Source organism: Candoia aspera, chromosome 4 (genome assembly GCF_035149785.1).
Source record: "Candoia aspera isolate rCanAsp1 chromosome 4, rCanAsp1.hap2, whole genome shotgun sequence".
NCBI lineage: Eukaryota > Metazoa > Chordata > Lepidosauria > Squamata > Boidae > Candoia > Candoia aspera.
The window spans coordinates 34,143,755-34,161,243 of record NC_086156.1 but is presented as its reverse complement, the minus strand read 5'-3'; the positions used below and the strand labels follow the sequence as shown (position 1 = coordinate 34,161,243).

The 17,489-nt window shown below is 37.0% G+C and overlaps 1 protein-coding gene across 4 annotated transcripts; it reads left to right on the top strand.

The window, feature by feature from the left end:
• The first annotated feature begins 99 nt into the window (after positions 1-99).
• HNRNPA2B1 (heterogeneous nuclear ribonucleoprotein A2/B1) lies at positions 100-14,568 on the top strand. Of its 4 annotated transcripts, XR_010067960.1 has the most exons (12): positions 100-325; positions 4,102-4,212; positions 5,240-5,386; positions 6,150-6,360; positions 7,266-7,367; positions 7,448-7,528; positions 7,729-7,791; positions 9,841-9,960; positions 10,495-10,617; positions 12,052-12,134; positions 13,481-13,585; positions 14,222-14,568. XR_010067960.1 is itself a non-coding variant. In XM_063303784.1 (11 exons), the coding sequence occupies exons 1-10, from the start codon at positions 287-289 to the stop codon at positions 12,111-12,113; spliced, it is 1,059 nt and encodes a 352-aa protein (XP_063159854.1). In that variant the 5' UTR covers positions 100-286; the 3' UTR covers positions 12,114-12,134; positions 12,286-12,770. The 4 variants fall into 4 exon arrangements, 3 of the variants coding, with proteins under 3 accessions (XP_063159854.1, XP_063159856.1, XP_063159857.1); XM_063303784.1 differs by lacking the exons at positions 13,481-13,585; positions 14,222-14,568 and adding an exon at positions 12,286-12,770; XM_063303786.1 differs by lacking the exons at positions 13,481-13,585; positions 14,222-14,568 and adding an exon at positions 12,286-12,770 and having other exon boundaries at positions 102-316.
• Positions 14,569-17,489: the final 2,921 nt, after the last annotated feature.

The window sequence follows — 17,489 nt, the reverse complement described above, 5'->3', positions numbered from 1 at the left end:
CGCTGCTGTTGCTGCTGCGACAGCCTGTTCGGAGGGAGGGGGCTGAACAGGCTCAGCGCGCGCAGCAAACGCCGCCCTCTTTCGTTCCCGCCCTTCACTGCGCCGCCAGCACAGTCGTTAGCCGCTCCGCGCACTCTTCTTGCTGCCGCCGTTGCCTGCGCCGCGCCCGACCGAGAGGACCGCCGGACAGAGGCGAGCCAGGGGCGTCGCTTCAGCAGCTGCACCGTCTGGGGAAAAAAACCCATTCGCTTATTCCTTTCTTTCCTTTTATTTCTTGCCGGCTGAAATGCCTCGCGGAGACCGGGAGAGCGATTGGGTGAGTGAGGTAACGGACGGCGTGGCTTAGTAATGGCCGACTTTTTTTTTCCTCCAAACATCCATTGTGTCCTTACAGGGTTCTTTCGCGGGCGGTGGGCGGGCAAGTTTTCCAAAGCCAGGAGGAAAAGAAAATGGCGGGCGAGAGGAGGGCTGAATTCAATTCTCAACGCTTTTAAAAGCGGCGAGGAAGATTGTGGATGGAGCGACGCAGGCGAAGCCATGAGGCGATTAATGGCGGCCTGTTGCACGTTCGCTTAATGTTTCCCTGAGGAGTTTATTTGGCCAACAGATACTATAAATGCAAAATACGAAAATTACAAACAGTGAAGAGGCAGTATTTTCCCCCTAATAACAGGTGCCACAAAACTGAAAAAACATTATTTATACCCTTTCTCCACGTCGGTCTAGCAAGTAGGAAAGGTAGGTTATGGAGAGGAATAGAGCCTTGATTATTCCTCCCATTTTGGCGCGATTATTGTTCTCCGTGCTTCTTCGGCGATTTCCGGAAAAGGCTGGTGGTGGGCTTTTGTTGCTTTCGGGTTTTCCGGAAGTTACCGAAAGGGTCCGGATGATGGACGATTGCTTTTCGGTGATCTTCCGGCCGTGTCCGAAAGCAGCCGGTTACATCCGGAGACTGCCGAAAAAACTCGTGATGACGATGCGCTTTTTTAGCTACAGTTCGGATGACTATTTAAATTATGGTACACTTACTTTGTTCATTACACACACACACACAATATACTGAAGTAATTTATATCGGTTTAATTAAAGTATTGTTTTAAAAATATGACGAATAATTATATAATCAGTATTTTCTCAAGTTTCTATACACAATTTTTCACGTGCTTATAGCCCTAATACTGGAAGAGGATTCTGTGAATATTTAAATACGCAAGAGTTTAAGGCCGCCATTACTGATCTGACGGACTCTTATTCTCGAACCGCATTACGCGAAACGTGTAGTTCGTACGCTGAATGTGGAAATCAAAGTACGTAGGGTTAATGCGGAAACTCGGCTGTTCGGGATGGCGCACTCGTCCCTGTTAGGATACTAAATGCGGCACAATACGCCATTAGCGTAGGATCTAGAGATGACGCAGAACTTGTTCGTTGGAACACTTGGTGGCGCAGTTGGCGGTACTTGGTTTCTTAACGCGGAAGACGTTAATGGAGAGGAAGGTTCTGGAAGGGCCGACGGCCGTTGGGAAAAGGGGAGGAGACCGTTGTAGCGAATTCGTGTCCTTAAGCCCGGTAAAGAGATGGAAGTCAGTAACCTTTCGATCTACGGCGATGGAGGGAGGAAAACAGAGTCGAAGCCCTAAATGAACACGACTAAGGCAAATGTGCAACATTGATGCCTCCTGTATGCAATTCATATAGTACTGCAAAAGGAGGAGGAGGACGCGTGCGCAGAAGGGAATGAAGTGCTGCTGCTCAGCCTTCTGGGAACGAGCCTCCTCCCCTCGTTGTTCGTCGGCGCCATTTTCTCTTAGAGTCTGCTGAGGAGTTCGGGTGGTTGGAGCCGTCACATGGCGGAGCCATCTTCGCTTGAGAGGCGGAGAATCGGCCAGTCAGAAAAATGTTAACCGCTTCAGAGGTGAAATGGATTAAACTTCAAATGGTCTCTTCACGCTTCAGAATCACGATCTTGCTGTTGTTACATAGCCGGACAAATCGATATCTGCAAACTTGAGCTTTGGGTCTTTATGGCTTAAATTCTTGAATCATCATAGACTTGAACACTTGTGTTTATACAGTGTATTGCATATAAATTTAGGCGGCCATAATTTAGCCTAGGAAGTTACGCAAATCTATACAGTATTGTTATTTCTTATGGCTCAGTTAGTGGGGAATTAGGTTTGTAAATACACTACACTTGATCTTAGCTAAAAAGCCGAGAAGCCTTTTGTAAAACATAGTTATATTAGGTATGAGGAAGCTTTGGCATGAGGCTACAGCCATTTTTAAAAAAAAAGATTTTCACAGTTGACTTAACAAATGGAGAAACTAAATAAAGATAACTGGTGGAAGAACATTATGTGGGAGAGTTGTCTTAGTCTATGGTAATTAAAAATACTCGGAATTCTGGTAGCACCTGTTCCAACTAACAATGTTTATTGAAAGGCATAAGCTTTCTTGAGTTGCTTTTTAATAAAAAGTTGTTAGAAATGTTGCTACCATACTCCTTCTGATATAAGAACAGTATATGCTAAATTCGTTTAAATGGTGACATCTGAAAGTAAAGTTACATTTACTTTGTAAAGTTAAAGATGTGTACAGAACAAAATCTCCATTAAAAGCATTTCTAGTATGATTTCCTTTTTAATTAGAAAATGATGGATAGCTTTCTACAACAGACCACTACATTCCTTTGATTCCATTCCATTAGGTCCAATGACAGACTGCAAAAACAACATGGCTCAAAAGTAGGACTGCATGGAACATTTGTTTTAAAACAGTTGTAGTATCTTCTTTGATTACTTAGAATAATTTAATTTTATTCTCAAGTGGAGGGCTAACCAGCTCCATTTCCTTCCATCAGCTTGTGGTTATATATCTAAGCAGATGCTTTAGATTATAATGCCATTTAAATTTTTCTCTTTGGATGTATAATGTTATTGTTCAAACTTGGTAAGTCTCAGGAGATTCTTTTTTCTTAACAGATGGCTACGGTGTTATTTTAAAACTCCTTTTAGTCAGAAGGGCCTACTTATAAATACTCCTGTTTCAATATCCTTCACATTAATAAATATTTTAGAGTTGACCAACCTTTCGCCACCAAACCTTTAGAGGCCCAGGTTTTAGTGAATAAATAAAATCACAATTTAAACAAAAGGCAAAGTGACCTTTTCAAATTAGTTACATGTTTTAGGAAGGTGATCTCTGTAGATAAACTATAATGTAATCTTGCAGTGCATTATTCAATTGGTGTATTTATTCTCACTGAGTGATATCAAGTTATTTTATTGTGAAAATTATCTCTTTCAGTTCTGTATTAGAAAAATTGCTCTTTCAATTCTTCCAGGCTATCAATTTTCCCATTAAAATATATTGTATGTTTAATATAATGCATAGCAAAACCCACACTAGTACTAAAAATAAAAACCTGTAGAAGTTAAAAGTGTTTGAAATTTATATCCCTGGGGCATTTTTCATAAATGTAAGCATTATATAATACGTATTTTTGCTCCTATATTACCTTTGCTTGTTAGCAAAGGAAAAATACAGTCAGTTCTGTCTGCCTCAGTAGGTGGCTTCAGCAAGTTCCGTTGTAGAGCATTAACATGACCATTTACTGCTTGAGGAATACTTTATTTGCCAGAATTAACTAGGAGAATAATACATATTACTAAAAAAAAAACAACAAAAAAAAACAATTTGATTAAAGTCAAAATTGCTGAAAGGTAAAACTTGTAGCATGGTTGAAAAAGATACAGCTGTCTCAAGATTCTTAAAATTGTATGGTGGTATTACAGCAATTTCACAACATAATTGGAGAGTTGTGTAAAATGCTCATTTCTCATTGTGTTATTTTCTGGCCAAGGCCAGGAAACAATGTAGCCTCTAAACATTTTGAACTTTGATGTTAAAAGGTTGTAAATTGTATACATTGCCAAACAAAGCAGATCAATACCATGTGTTTTCCAGTTTAGATTACTATTTCACTTACTAACTAACAAATACCCAAAACATAGAATATCTTATATTCTAATTATATTACTCTTGTTTTAAAAATCCAATATTGTGAAAGGGTGTAAGACTGTTGTTCTCTCTTTGAATCAGAGGGAAAAGGAGCAATTCCGCAAACTATTCATTGGTGGCTTGAGTTTTGAAACAACAGAAGAAAGTTTGAGAAACTATTATGAGCAATGGGGAAAATTAACAGATTGTGTGGTAAGTTTTGTTTATGTACAATTAATATTTGATTTTGTTAAATACTTGATTTAGGTAGTCTAATGTTCCTGTGGTTTGTGGAACAATTAGTGTACATTTTCCAAGTTTTGAAAATAGGCTGCTAGGCCAAAATATTTTTTGGTTTTTCGTTCTAGCGTTCGTGATCCCATATAGTGGTTTACAAACTATGGTTTCTTTATTGGGGCAGCTTTCCACATTAGACTAAACCAATAACAAACAAGCCATAATATTTTGGTATTATATACTGATGATAGGCCACATACAATGCTACGTAATATGTCACAGGTTTAGTTCCAGAATTCTGAAGAAATGTGGCTAGTTAGTCCAAATAATATTGGGCTGCTGGATGGAGCAACAGTTTAATCTAGAATAAAGAAGTTCTTGAAATATAAAATTTATAGATATGTCAAGTTTATGAGAGACTACAGAAATTCAGGACTAATAAAATACATAAATGCTTCCTTACCAAACACAGCATTTCTATTTTTCAGTGTATTATGTGACATTTTGATCCAGAAAAATGCAGTTGAACTTCTCTTAAGAACCGTGCTTATTAAGTCCAACATTCATATAGGCTCAACTGCAGTGAACCAGTTTACTCTTGCATGTCAGTGTATCTGCCTGATGCTTTGTCCCTATAAGATAACTTTATTTAGTTACTTGTAGACTGTTTTGGTACTAATTTTTTGACATCAATTCCCAAATAGCTGTATTTGGACTATAATTTGAAGTATATAGGCTAATACTGATTTGCAAATGTACACAAAATACATATTTCAAACAGTCATTAATAGAATGTATATATTTCTGAATTTTTCATTTAAAATACTACTTTTATTTGAAAATCCAGTCTTACTGAAGGTGAATCATTTTCTCTTACATTTTCATTTTTAAAAATTGTGGAGGTTTTATCAATGCTAAACAGTGAGTATAAATGTTAGAAATAACTGGCAATAATAGTTTAATAAATCAGGGAGGTCACTGTTTTACATTCTTCAACTTGTAGGTAATGAGAGATCCTGCAAGCAAACGCTCACGAGGATTTGGTTTTGTGACATTTTCATCTATGGCTGAAGTTGACGCAGCAATGGCTGCCAGGCCTCATTCAATTGATGGAAGAGTAGTTGAACCAAAAAGAGCTGTAGCCAGAGAGGTAAGTTTTGAGATATGAGGCTATGTTAGAAAATACTCTGCTTTTCTACTGTATGCCTTTTAATAAAGGCAGTGCTTTATTAAACATTTATAATAAAATGGGACAGCATCTTAAGCCCTTTGGATGTTGTTAGATTCTATCTCAACAGTAAAAGAGTATAGATATTGCAGTTTATAGGAGAATAGTGAGCTGCACATCATCACATCCAATAGGTAAGAAAATGAAAATTAAGGAAATCACAGGGTATAGTAATGCTTCCTTAAATTAATAAACCAGCTTTAAAGCAGGAATGTTGACCAAAGTGCTACTTCATTACAACAGGTAGAAATTTAGTGGTATTTTAGAGCAGGGGAAGGCAATTCATGATTAGAAATATTTTGAGCGTGCATTGTTCCAAACACGAAAGGAGCTGTCAGTGTCCTGACATTGAAATAAGGCTGTTGAGTTGAAACAATTTTTGTGAGATTGGAACAGCCATGAATGCAAAATGCTTTTCAGATCTCTACCCGCGTAACACCTGATTTGCAGAGTCCCGTGGAATAAGTTTTAAATTTCTCCCCTTCCAGCATTTTGTGTAATGGTATGAAGGCTAAAGCGTGCTTCTTAAACTTCCAAAACAGAGGAAGAGTACCCAAATACCAGACCTCTTAATTTATAACTATTATAACTATAAATATTAGCTGTGGTCTCTGGGGAGGAAGAAGATGCCCACCCTTAACTTGGCATGGCCAGCTTTAAAGTTTCAATACACTATTTTTTCAAGGAATCTGGGAAACCTGGAGCTCATGTTACTGTAAAAAAATTATTTGTTGGTGGAATTAAAGAAGACACTGAAGAACATCACCTCAGAGACTACTTCTCAGAATATGGAAAAATTGACACAATTGAAATAATTACAGATAGACAATCTGGCAAAAAGAGAGGCTTTGGATTTGTAACTTTTGATGACCATGATCCTGTGGATAAAATTGTGTGTAAGTATCCAGAAATACTTTAAATAGGTATGTGATTGAGACCTTGAGATTGCAGTTAAACTGTTTAGTATATATTAATAGTAAATGTTAAAGTCAGTTTTGTTCATATGATAGTAAAAACTAACATTTTTAGTTTGTCTATGTAAGCAAATTAGTTACCTTGCTGCTCACAGATAGCTAGCACTCAGAGGTAAGTAGTATCATAAGAAATGCTGTTTTGTTTTTGTTTTTTTAAATGGTAGGGTGTTGGGATAAGTGGCCATACTTTACTATATAGAAAATTGATTGGACTATGCCAGGTTTGCTTATTTCTTGGAAAAAGTATTTAAGATTCTTTGCTAGACATTGATTTTAAATGTTCAGAGCAGGAAAGAAGTATAGAAAATCTGGCTTGTGACTTTAGGCCAATATCAGTGTACTCCAGGCACTCTGCTTATACAATCGGAAAAAGTGAGGTAGTGGGCAAAGATTATTGCATAATTGCTGGAAAAATCCAAGTTGATATGTGTAGCTCTCAAACTTAAGGGGAAATACTGGCTGCGTGCTAGAGTATACCAGCAAATTCCCCATTTATAAAGCAAAAATGCTTGTTAATTCACATATAAATTTATGGGAATAAGACTCATTGAAGTTTGTTGACTGAGATACATATATATAAAAAATTAAGATGCAGGGAATACATATGTGTATAATCCACCATTCTTGAAATGAGGAGGTTTGTTCATCTTTAGTATGCAATTATTTCAAAAACCCCTTCAGATTTCATGATATTAACATTTGTAGCTATAGTTGAATTACATCTTAGGATCACAATCCATTACCGTTTTTGCCAGTAAGTTTATTAACTACTCTGTAGAGTTAAGTTGAAGTTTTTATCGTTTTTCTAAAACTTCATGTTTTAACAGTGCAGAAATACCATACAATCAACGGACATAATGCAGAAGTAAGAAAAGCTTTATCAAGGCAAGAAATGCAAGAAGTTCAGAGCTCAAGGAGTGGAAGGGGAGGTGTGTTTGAATTGTATCATACTCAAGTTAGTTGTTCTTGAACATAATTCTGTAGCTAATTTAAAAATATATATTTACAGGTAATTTTGGCTTTGGAGACTCACGTGGAGGTGGTGGAAACTTTGGTCCAGGACCAGGAAGTAACTTCAGAGGTGGATCTGGTAAGTCAGAAAACCACTCACGTGACAAAATAATTAAACACATTTCCTAATACCTTCCATTGCACTTTTTTGATCTATACCACCATAAAATTGGCAGCTAAAAGCAAAAAATCCTGGCACCCAAGCAGGCTTTGAATGTTGCTTCATAAAAATTTGACTCATAGTGTAGGTAATTCAATAAAAAACATTTTCTTCAACAGATGGCTATGGAGGTGGTCGTGGATTTGGTGATGGATACAATGGATATGGTGGGGGACCAGGAGGTTAGTCTGCTGAATATTTTTATTTTGAAATACTGAAATGGTTTTTTAAAAATTAATAATGAAATAGCAACATTCTCTACATTAGGGTATTAATTATTTAGTGGGTGTTTTGTTTGGATCTGGTCTGTTTTGGTCTGATTTTTTGCTCTTCCTGTTGGTTGTATTTTTATCAATGGTTTTTTAGTTGTAAGCCACCCAGAGTCATGTAGGAGTAAGGCAGCCTATAAATTTAATAAATAAAATTGTTAAAATTAAGTATTGGGACCTGCTTTGTGTCTGTTTTTTTCTATTCAAGTGTTGAATAACGTTAATCATTCTTCGTCTAAAATCCATTGTAGATCATGCACATATTGTATAGTAGAATTTGACAATTATTCTAAACTGCTCAGTTTTAGATATATGTAGATACTGATTAGTTTGGTGTGCTTATGAGTTCTAGTCCTGACTTAGGCATAAAGCCAGCTGAGTTGACTTTGAGCCAGTCATTCACTCTCAATCCTAGGAAGAAAGCAAACTGCAAATTATTTAAAATGTTATCAAGAAAACTGCATGGACTGGTCCAGATGCTAGGAGTCAAGGCTAATTTGAAGGCAACGTTCCCCTCCCCATTAATGTAAAGTACAAGTATATTGTCATGGAATATAGTGACTTCCAAAACTGATTTAAGGCATAATGCTCAGTCGTTGTGTAATTTGTGGTTTTAAGCAAGTGTAAATCATGACACAATGGCAGGATCACCAAACTGTGATTTTAAAAATCTGGCTTGAGCTATTTAATACAATTTATTACTCTGAAGAACAATATAAAATAAGGCAGTGTGTTGTCTGGTTTAGAATTCTAGAAACTACCAAAAATGTTGATGTCAGTATTCATTGTGTCAAGAGATAGGGGACTTCCTTTACCAACCGGTGGGATATAAATGTAAAAATAAGTACATTTGGCTGAGAGCAAAACCCAGATATTGGAAAATGAGTAACAGTTCAAAGCTACATGTGCAACCAAACTATTCTTGGTCAGGAAGTTACTTGGTGAGGTCCTAAGACTGGTTCTCATTGAAAGCAGGGATAAAGAGAAATTGCTGCCCACAGAAAGGGTAAATCTATAGCCAGAGAAAAAAGTTGTCTTAAACTTTTGTAACAGATTTGAATGTTGTCCTTTTGAGGTAGAAACCAAAAAATTCAAATACTTATGGTCATCAAGAAAATAGCCACCTGCCCACTGCAAAGGTCGTATGACTGCTAAGTTCAGTGGGCCTGTTGGAGGTCTTCCTAAACTTTCTGATTATACATACACAAAGAAGATGTGCAAAATCTAATTCAGGATGCTCCTGGGGTAATAGCTGCTTTAGTGTGTCATCAGTGCCTACAAACAATTAACTACATTCCATTTGGAGAATAAGTCCATTCAGGCTACCATGGACACCAGTCTGGGGAACCACATTTACAGAAAATAACCATAAAGGGATCATGATTTCAGCATAAAACCTTGTATCCCACCTTTCATTTTGAACTGTGTGTGATCCTGCATGTTCTTGAGTTCTAGAACAAGTTAAGAGAAAGCATATGTCATAATTTAGTGGCTTAGAAAGATAGCTGGGCTCAAGAGGTAGCATCCTTACTGGTTACATTCTGCCAAAATGTTAGGTTAAAGTACGTTCGGTTTTTTGAATTGGTGACACCTGAGCATAGCCAGGAACTGGCATTATCCTGCATTTCAGATTATGCTATTTTAAGGTCAGCTATTGAACAGAATTAGATGCTGTCCTTGCCTTCTAGGTACCAGGTGGGAATTGCATTAGTGGCCAAGGCCTCTTGACGCTAAACCAGAAAAAATGGTTATAATGAGTGCTGAAGATTTTTGCTATACTCCAGGAGAATAGTTTGTGTGACTTGGAAATTAGTTCCCAGTAAAAATTCCAAAATATCTCCTTGTTATAATTATACTAATAGTTCCCCAGGTCGTGGCCATGTAATTGCTGCCCTAAAATGAATTCACTTTATGCAAGCAATTCTATTATAAGCATATTTATTTAGTTTCACTTTATAACAGGTGGCAATTTTGGAGGCAGTCCTGGTTATGGAGGAGGAAGAGGTGGATATGGTGGAGGAGGACCTGGGTATGGCAACCAGGGTGGGGGCTACGGAGGTGGCTATGACAACTATGGAGGAGGTAATGATTAGTTATTTAAATGTACATTTGAAATTAGAACAGTTTCCTAGCCTGTTGAAGACATGTATTAATCATGTCTAAATTAATAAAATATATTGGTTTATATTGTTTATTTCATCCATGACATTTTTCCTGCATATGTAAAAATTTGAGTGCTAGAATAAAGTGAGTGAATAGTAAAAATGTTTAAATTGTAAAATGCACTTTCTTAGATAAGGGATGGGGAGCCTTTTAACAATTCCCTATCTGTCCTACTGGACTTACCCCAAAACCCTCCCCATCTCAGTTTTCTGAAATAATCAGTTGAGCAACCAGTGCAGGCTGTAGGAAAGGTGAAGCTTGAATCTCCTGTACACAGTTCCCCCCTCCCTTAAAAAACAGAACTGCAGAGGATACAAGACGATTTAGAAATGCAAAAAACCCTTCCTTTCTTGCACTGCCAGTTTTCTTTACTACTTTGCTATGAACAGGTCTTGCATGTTTGTTTAGACATCCTATGTTCTGGTTATAACGAACAAAGTACTTTTTATACAGGCAATTATGGAGGTGGAAATTACAATGACTTTGGAAACTACAACCAACAGCCTTCAAACTATGGTCCAATGAAGAGTGGAAATTTTGGTGGAAGCAGGAACATGGGAGGACCATATGGTGGAGGTAACATGTTAAAAAGTATTTTCTGATCTCCACCACTTTATTAATTCCACCACTTTATTAATTTCACTAACATAAATAGAGCAAGTGAGGTAGATCTGCTTTTTCAAGCTGCCCTTTCCTCTTAACATAAGCCAATAGATTCCAACTCCCTCCTCCTATTGGTACTTTGAAGGTCCCTAAAGACGTGGTTCTTCAAGCAGGTCTTTGGCAGGGACAATTAGTGCCCCTTTTTTTCTCTTCCTTGTTCCTATCCAGTTTGTGTTTTGTGTGTGTGTGTGTGTGTGTGTGTTTGTGCGTTGTTCCTTGTTTTTAAATGTTGTTTAAGAATTCGTAAACCAACCAGAGTCACTGGGTGTTGGGTGGCATATTATTATCATTACTATTACTATGGTTGTTGTTTCCCCTTCATTGCACCTTTCATTTCAGATCCTGCCTATATCCTTTTGTGTTAAGTTGGCTTGTTTTCAACATCTCTACAAATAACTTTTCTTCTTGGTTACTATTAAACAGTAACCACCCAGAGTCCCCCATGAGGCAGAGATGGGCGGTGAATAAATTTATAAATAAATAAAAATAAAATAGGAGAACTTACCCTCCCAATTTAGTGGTATTCTAGATAGCTTTGGCTGTCAGATAGATGGGAAAAGACTTATATTGTAATTTTGTATCCAAGATAGTGATTCACAGGCATGTGCAAAAGATTCTGTGAATTGAAGAACCAGTTGGTGCTGTGTGTCTGGATACAGACTGATATGTGCACTTTCAAAGTAGAAATGTTTTGTGGGGTGCTAAGGGAATGTAGGCAAAGGAAGGTGTTGGGAAGATCAGTGAATCAGCCAGGCAAGCCATGCAGAGAAGGAGGGAAGAGAGGGGTGAGCTGGCGCTAACCTGCTTGCCCCATGAGATCCTTCTAGACTTAGTTTCAGCTGAAACCTGGAACAACCAAAATAGTCTGGATTTTGGTTCTGTCAATTTGCCCCTCAATTAGGTTCAGTAAAAATTCTGAAACAAAATACATTTTCGTACCCCTATGATAAGCTGCAACTTTATTTAGTAGAAAATAAGTAACTTGAATTGGGCAGTCCTGGACACTCATCAATTACTTAGCTCTTTTTGAAGTTTTCTTTGGTTAATCAAAATTGTAAGAGAATGTTTAGAACTAAATGTCCACATATGTGTATCTGGGTCCGGGTGCTATTTCAAAAGGGCATGTTTTATAATACAACACAAATATCAAGGTGATTCTAGGGTGAAAGTGTATTTTAAATGTTTTGCTTATTGGGTGATAACTAGATTTGGTTAATACCAAACATAATGTTTACTTTTCTGCAAGCAGCAGTCAGGCAATTCCCGCCAGAGATTTGGCAAAATGAAGAGAAATCACTTTGGTAAAGGCTCTGTTTCTGATTTCGTTTTCTGTTTTTACTAACACAGGAAACTATGGTCCTGGAGGAAGTGGAGGAAGTGGGGGATATGGAGGGAGGAGTCGTTATTGAACCTCTGTAAGCTTTTCATGGGTGAGTGTACCTTTTAAAACTAAAATTGCAGTTTTTCTTAGTTTTAGCTGCAGGGGTAAAAGCTTTTTAGGGTCATATTATCTTTCCTTTAAAAAGAAAATTGGGACAACTTCATAACCTATTTTTTTACTCTTTACTTCTGTTGAAACAGGCTTCACTGTATAAATAGGAGAGGATGAGCCCAGAGGTAACAGAACAGCTTCAGGTTTTCGAAATAACTTTGTTAAGGAAACACTTATCTCAGTCATGCATAAATATGCAGTGATATGGCAGAAGACACCAGAGCAGATGCAGAGAGCCATTTTGTGAATGGATTGGATTATTTAATACCATACCTTACTGTGGAGGAAGGATTGTAAAAATGCCTTTGAGACAGTTTCTTAGCTTTTTAATTGTTGTTTCTTTTTAGTGGTCTTTGTAAGAGTGTAGAAGCATTCCTTTGATAATGTTAAATTTGTAAGTTTCAGGTGACATGTGAAACCTTTTTTAAAAAAAAATTCTCAAAGTTTTGAAAAGCTATTAGCCAGGATCATGGTGTAATAAGACATAACGTTTTCCTTTTAAAAATTTAAGTGCGTGTGTAGAGTTAAGAAGCTGTTGTACATTTATGATTTAATAAAATAATTCTAAAGGAAATGTTGTGTAATTATAGATTTATTTAAAATATACTGTAAATTAAGGCAAGGAGTGGGTAGTAGAAGGTCCCACAAATACTATAAAGTTATTGTTGTACATGTAAAATGCTGGTTAGATAATGTTTTCTGTAAATTACCAGATTAATACCTAGATAACTTAAGGGATATCTCTGCAAAGAGAAACACCTTTTTAGATCTTTTAGATGCTGCTTCTTCAATGGCAAGTAAAGGAAATATCCCCAGCGAGGTACTCTTCCAGGGACACAGGTCTAGTGCAAAAGAACTCTTGAGAACGGCACTTAAGTTCAGCCAGTCTTAAAAAGCTGTGCTGTACTTCTGCAAAGCTTTAACTACAGTAGTTTTAAGGATGCCAACGAGAGCTGAGGGTGTAGAGCAAAATAGTTCTAAGCTTCAGTTAAACTTCTTTAGGTAAGATCTTATTTACTTTTCCTTTTTTAATATTCCAAAAACAAGAAACTAATACTATATGACAGTGTACTGTTTCAGTATAGTGGTTATATTATCTAGTTTAACATAGCAATGAACCAAGTTAACAATTGCATTGGAAAATTAAGAATTCTGTTTTGATTTGGGGGTTTGGGTGTCTATTCTATTGTTTTGTTTTGTTTTGTTTTTTGTTTTTTGCTATTATGTTTTGATTTATTTTTAACTTCAGCTGCTTAACCTATCTTTTCCCCTACTGGAATCTAGCTTTATGCACCATGGACAAGCAATAGACCTGCTGAGCAAATGAACCAGCCAAGTGTCCATTAATGATTTGCAAGGGTTCCATCCCTGCTATGGGTAGTTAAAATGGTATGTTGCAGCTTTTTAAAGTGGTACAATATCTTGCTTTATCCATTTTATTTGTTAAAACCTAAAGCCTAAAACTATGGCTCTTCAAAATAGGACAATTGGGTATCTGTTGTTCAGTACAACCTATTTTAGTATTCTAGAACTCCTGTTTGAACCTTACGTGTGAAAGTGAAGTTTACATACAGATTTGTGTGAAAATGAACTTCACATACAGATTCTTTCCCTTCACTGGTCTTGTCAGCATTATGTAGCAATACGAATTTAATTGAACTGAAGTAGATTGTGATTTTCTAATTCAGCTAGGTTGCAAAAGTGTTTATTGCATATATGCTATCAGTGCGCTTAATGTGAAATTACTCTTACTGAATGTTTGCTGTAATTCAATATGGTCGACATGGAATCTTTTTACTTAGATGAATATTCTATTTAATACGAAGACAGTAATTCCAGAATCTGTCACCGATTTTAAACAGTCTTATATTAACGCTTTAAAAGTTCAATGTTTTTTTGTACAACATGCACACTTAAAAGCCTGGCCTTGCCTCATCTGATTTCTAGCCATTTGCTGAAATTTTCCTGTGATACAAAGAGGCATCTGTGATAAACTTCTTCAGATACTTTCTTTTTCTTTGGCAGGAAGGTGCCAGGCTGCAGGTAACTAATGAAGAAGTGCTCAACCACAGAAACCTCAAGAAATAAGATATTTCTTTTCTCATCACAAATAGTTGGTTTTGCTGATTTTATTAAACCCTTTATAGATGATTATTTCTGTTGCAGCCTATTGTAATGATTTTAAAAGCGATATAAAAATAAAGGTACACTTGTTCTAGAATTCAGACTGGACAGGAAGTCAAGACTAATGTGAATATTAACTGATTTTTTTAAGTGTTATAATAAACTTTTGTTTAAAAAATATTCCTAGTCTGATACCATCTTAACACTTTATGCACATCCCATACAATAAAACATAGTTCTTTGATACAGCGTGAGCTGTACAGCTTTACATACTCGTTGGTATCCTTGTATGTACTAATGATTAACGGCTGTAAGACGTGAAAAATAACCCAAAATAGGTCTAAGAATCACATGGGGAAATAATTCTATGAGAGCCAAACATAACCGGGAAGTAGCATCCTACAAAATGGGACATAACTCTCCCTCAGCATCTTAACTGCAGATATCACTCCTGCCAAGAAAAAGCATTGCCAATAATCCTGGAGAAAGGCAACAATATTCTGAAAAAGTGCTTTGTTCAGTGAAAATTGTTGATAAACTAGGCAAGAATGACAATTAGGGCAAAATGGTTGTTGATTTTATTTGCATAGATGTGCCCTTATGTTTGAATAGCTTTAAACAGCAGCTGCAAAACTTCTGTACATAGGCATAAATGCATGGAAAGATTATTAAGGGCATATTTATCTTGTGTAATACTCTTGTCATCTTCCCCATCTCTCCAAGAACGACAGTTAAGTGCATTTAAAGCAGAACAAAGTTACGAGTAAAAGTTAATATCACTGCCAATACATTTGGAGTATGGTTTCTTATAAATAGTTATACAGTTAACTTGGTCTTTGAAGGTAATATGCCCATTGTGAACCCTAATTTCCCTATGGCAGACTTTGTGAAAGGATTGAAATGGATATATTGATGTTAAAGGTACAAGGCTGGTATACAGTTGGGCAAGGATTTCTGCAATGAAAAGATAAAAAATCAATGCTCATCTATGGTCTCTGGTTACTGGGGGAAACCTTATACGTAGCATGCAGAGAAAACTGCGGCTTAGCCTATTGAAACATTGTTTTGAGTGCTGTGCCCAGTTCATGTAGGTGAGGAAATGAGTTTTATAGAACTGTGTATGTTACCCTTATATAGGCATTGGTAATACACCAGAAATCTTCAGCACATTGCACAGGATACTTGCAAAATAAACAGCATTTTGTACTGGAGTGAGATTTGTGTAAAAGATACTTTTCCCCAGCCATTGTTTCCTCTTTCAAACAGCATTAACTTCTTGATAACTTTGAAGTTCATAGCGGTTCAATAAGAAAAGGTAACATGCAAAGAGTGCTTGTGTGTCACAAGATACTAAATAGTCATCCCCAGCCTTTTAAGTTTATCTAAAGTAGCCATTAGAAATGTTGTAGCCATGTAGTTCTTAAATGGTTACCATTGGGCTTCTTTTTAAAGTAGGGATGTGTAATTTGTTCTTTTTAAAATACTGATTTTTTTCCCCCCACAAACTTCGAAGGAAATCTGTTGGCATGCAGCTTTTTCAAATTTTCTAGCTAAGGCAGTATAGCCTAGGTAAAGCAGCATATATTAAATGCTTGGTTTAGTGTTGAAAAACTATTGCAAATTGTAATCTCTGCTGCTTTTGGTGACTATCTTAATTGCTGCCAGGCAGTCGTGTAGAGAACTTACAGAATTTTGAATTCAGAGGAAATTCGCATATTTTAAAGGGGGGGGGTCCTGATTCATACACAAGTATTGTTAATGCAATGAGGTAAATTATAGCCTTTGTTCCTTTGGATTAACATAAGGTGTTTAAATTGAGGTTTACAGAATTTAGGGAATTTTATTTTTTATTTAGGGACGCGGTGGCGCTGCGGGTTAAACGGCTGAGCTGTCGATCGGAAGGTCGGCGGTTCGAAGCCGCGTGGCGGGGTGAGCTCCCATTGCTAGTCCCAGCTCCTGCTCACCTAGCAGTTCGAAAACATGCAAATGTGAGTAGATCAATAGGTACCGCTTCGGCGGGAAGGTAACGGCGTTCCGTGTCGTCATGCTGGCCACATGACCCGGAAGTGTCCTATGGACAACGCCGGCTCTAACGGCTTAGAAACGGAGATGAGCACCGCCCGCTAGAGTCGGACACGACTGGACTTTATGTCAAGGGAAACCTTTACCTTTACCTATTTTTTATTTATTTATTTACCGAATTTTTTTATCACTGCCCATCTCCCCCCCCACCCAAGGAGGAACAATCGCCATTTTAATGGTAATGGAAGAGTAAAGCGAGTATATTATTTGTAGCTGCAAAACTGGTGTGCACATCCAGCAAAGAGTAGAGTAGCACACCAGTTGGTTTTTGGTGGGCTTCTGCTGTGAGATAGGCTAAAAAAAATGCTTGAACTTAGGTGGGTGGTTTGGTGATCTTTACTGACAACTACTGGAGAATTTGCCCAGAAAATAATCCTGCATATCCTTGTGGCTCTGGTGAAAAACTGGCAACATTTCTTTAATTCTGATCTTAAAACACATTTCCATTTTGTGTATACTTGTCATTAATGCTGATACATGTCAAACAACACATTTTTTTCTTACATTGCCATTCCTGCAGGATACTGAAATGTAACACTGCATGCCAGTTCTCAACAGGGACAGGCTACCCAAGTATGCAGATACGCTGCTTACTAAGTGTTTCTTTGGCTTTCTTATTTGAGAGAGTACGCTGGTGAAACTACCTTTATGCAATTAGCACATTTTATGTTAGGTGTATATTGGAGACTCATGCGTTTTAAATCTTCAATAGTAATGAAGTAGGAATGCGAGGCTACCATTAAAAGAACAGTAACTGGTTCAGTGGGCAATACATTTTAAAGTATATTTACATAGGCCTATCTCACTGGAACTGTCAGAACCAAAACAATAGTAACAACGACAATTGTAAATTGGTATAAATGGTAATTGTATAAATACACATAAAAGCTTGATTTTAAATAAGTTCTGTAAACTAAAGAGTTTGTGCTATCTCTTGTAGCTTATTCAATGTAAGCTCTTGCATTTCGGTGGATACAAGTTAGTGCTCAGAGAACTTAAAACGGGTAGGATTGATATCTCAAGAACTTCCACCATTTAAAATACAATGTTACTAAATATATAATCTGGGAGTGCACATACTCCATTA

What these genes read in the sequence shown, in the direction of transcription:
- HNRNPA2B1 (XM_063303784.1), top strand. Translation starts at nt 287, where the DNA reads ATGCCTCGCGGAGACCGGGAGAGCGATTGGGTGAGTGAG. An exon ending in GAAAATTAACAGATTGTGTG is followed by an intron (nt 4,213 to 5,239) that starts GTAAGTTTTGTT and finishes TTCAACTTGTAG; the next exon opens with GTAATGAGAGATCCTGCAAG. An exon ending in ATATGGTGGGGGACCAGGAG is followed by an intron (nt 7,792 to 9,840) that starts GTTAGTCTGCTG and finishes ACTTTATAACAG; the next exon opens with GTGGCAATTTTGGAGGCAGT.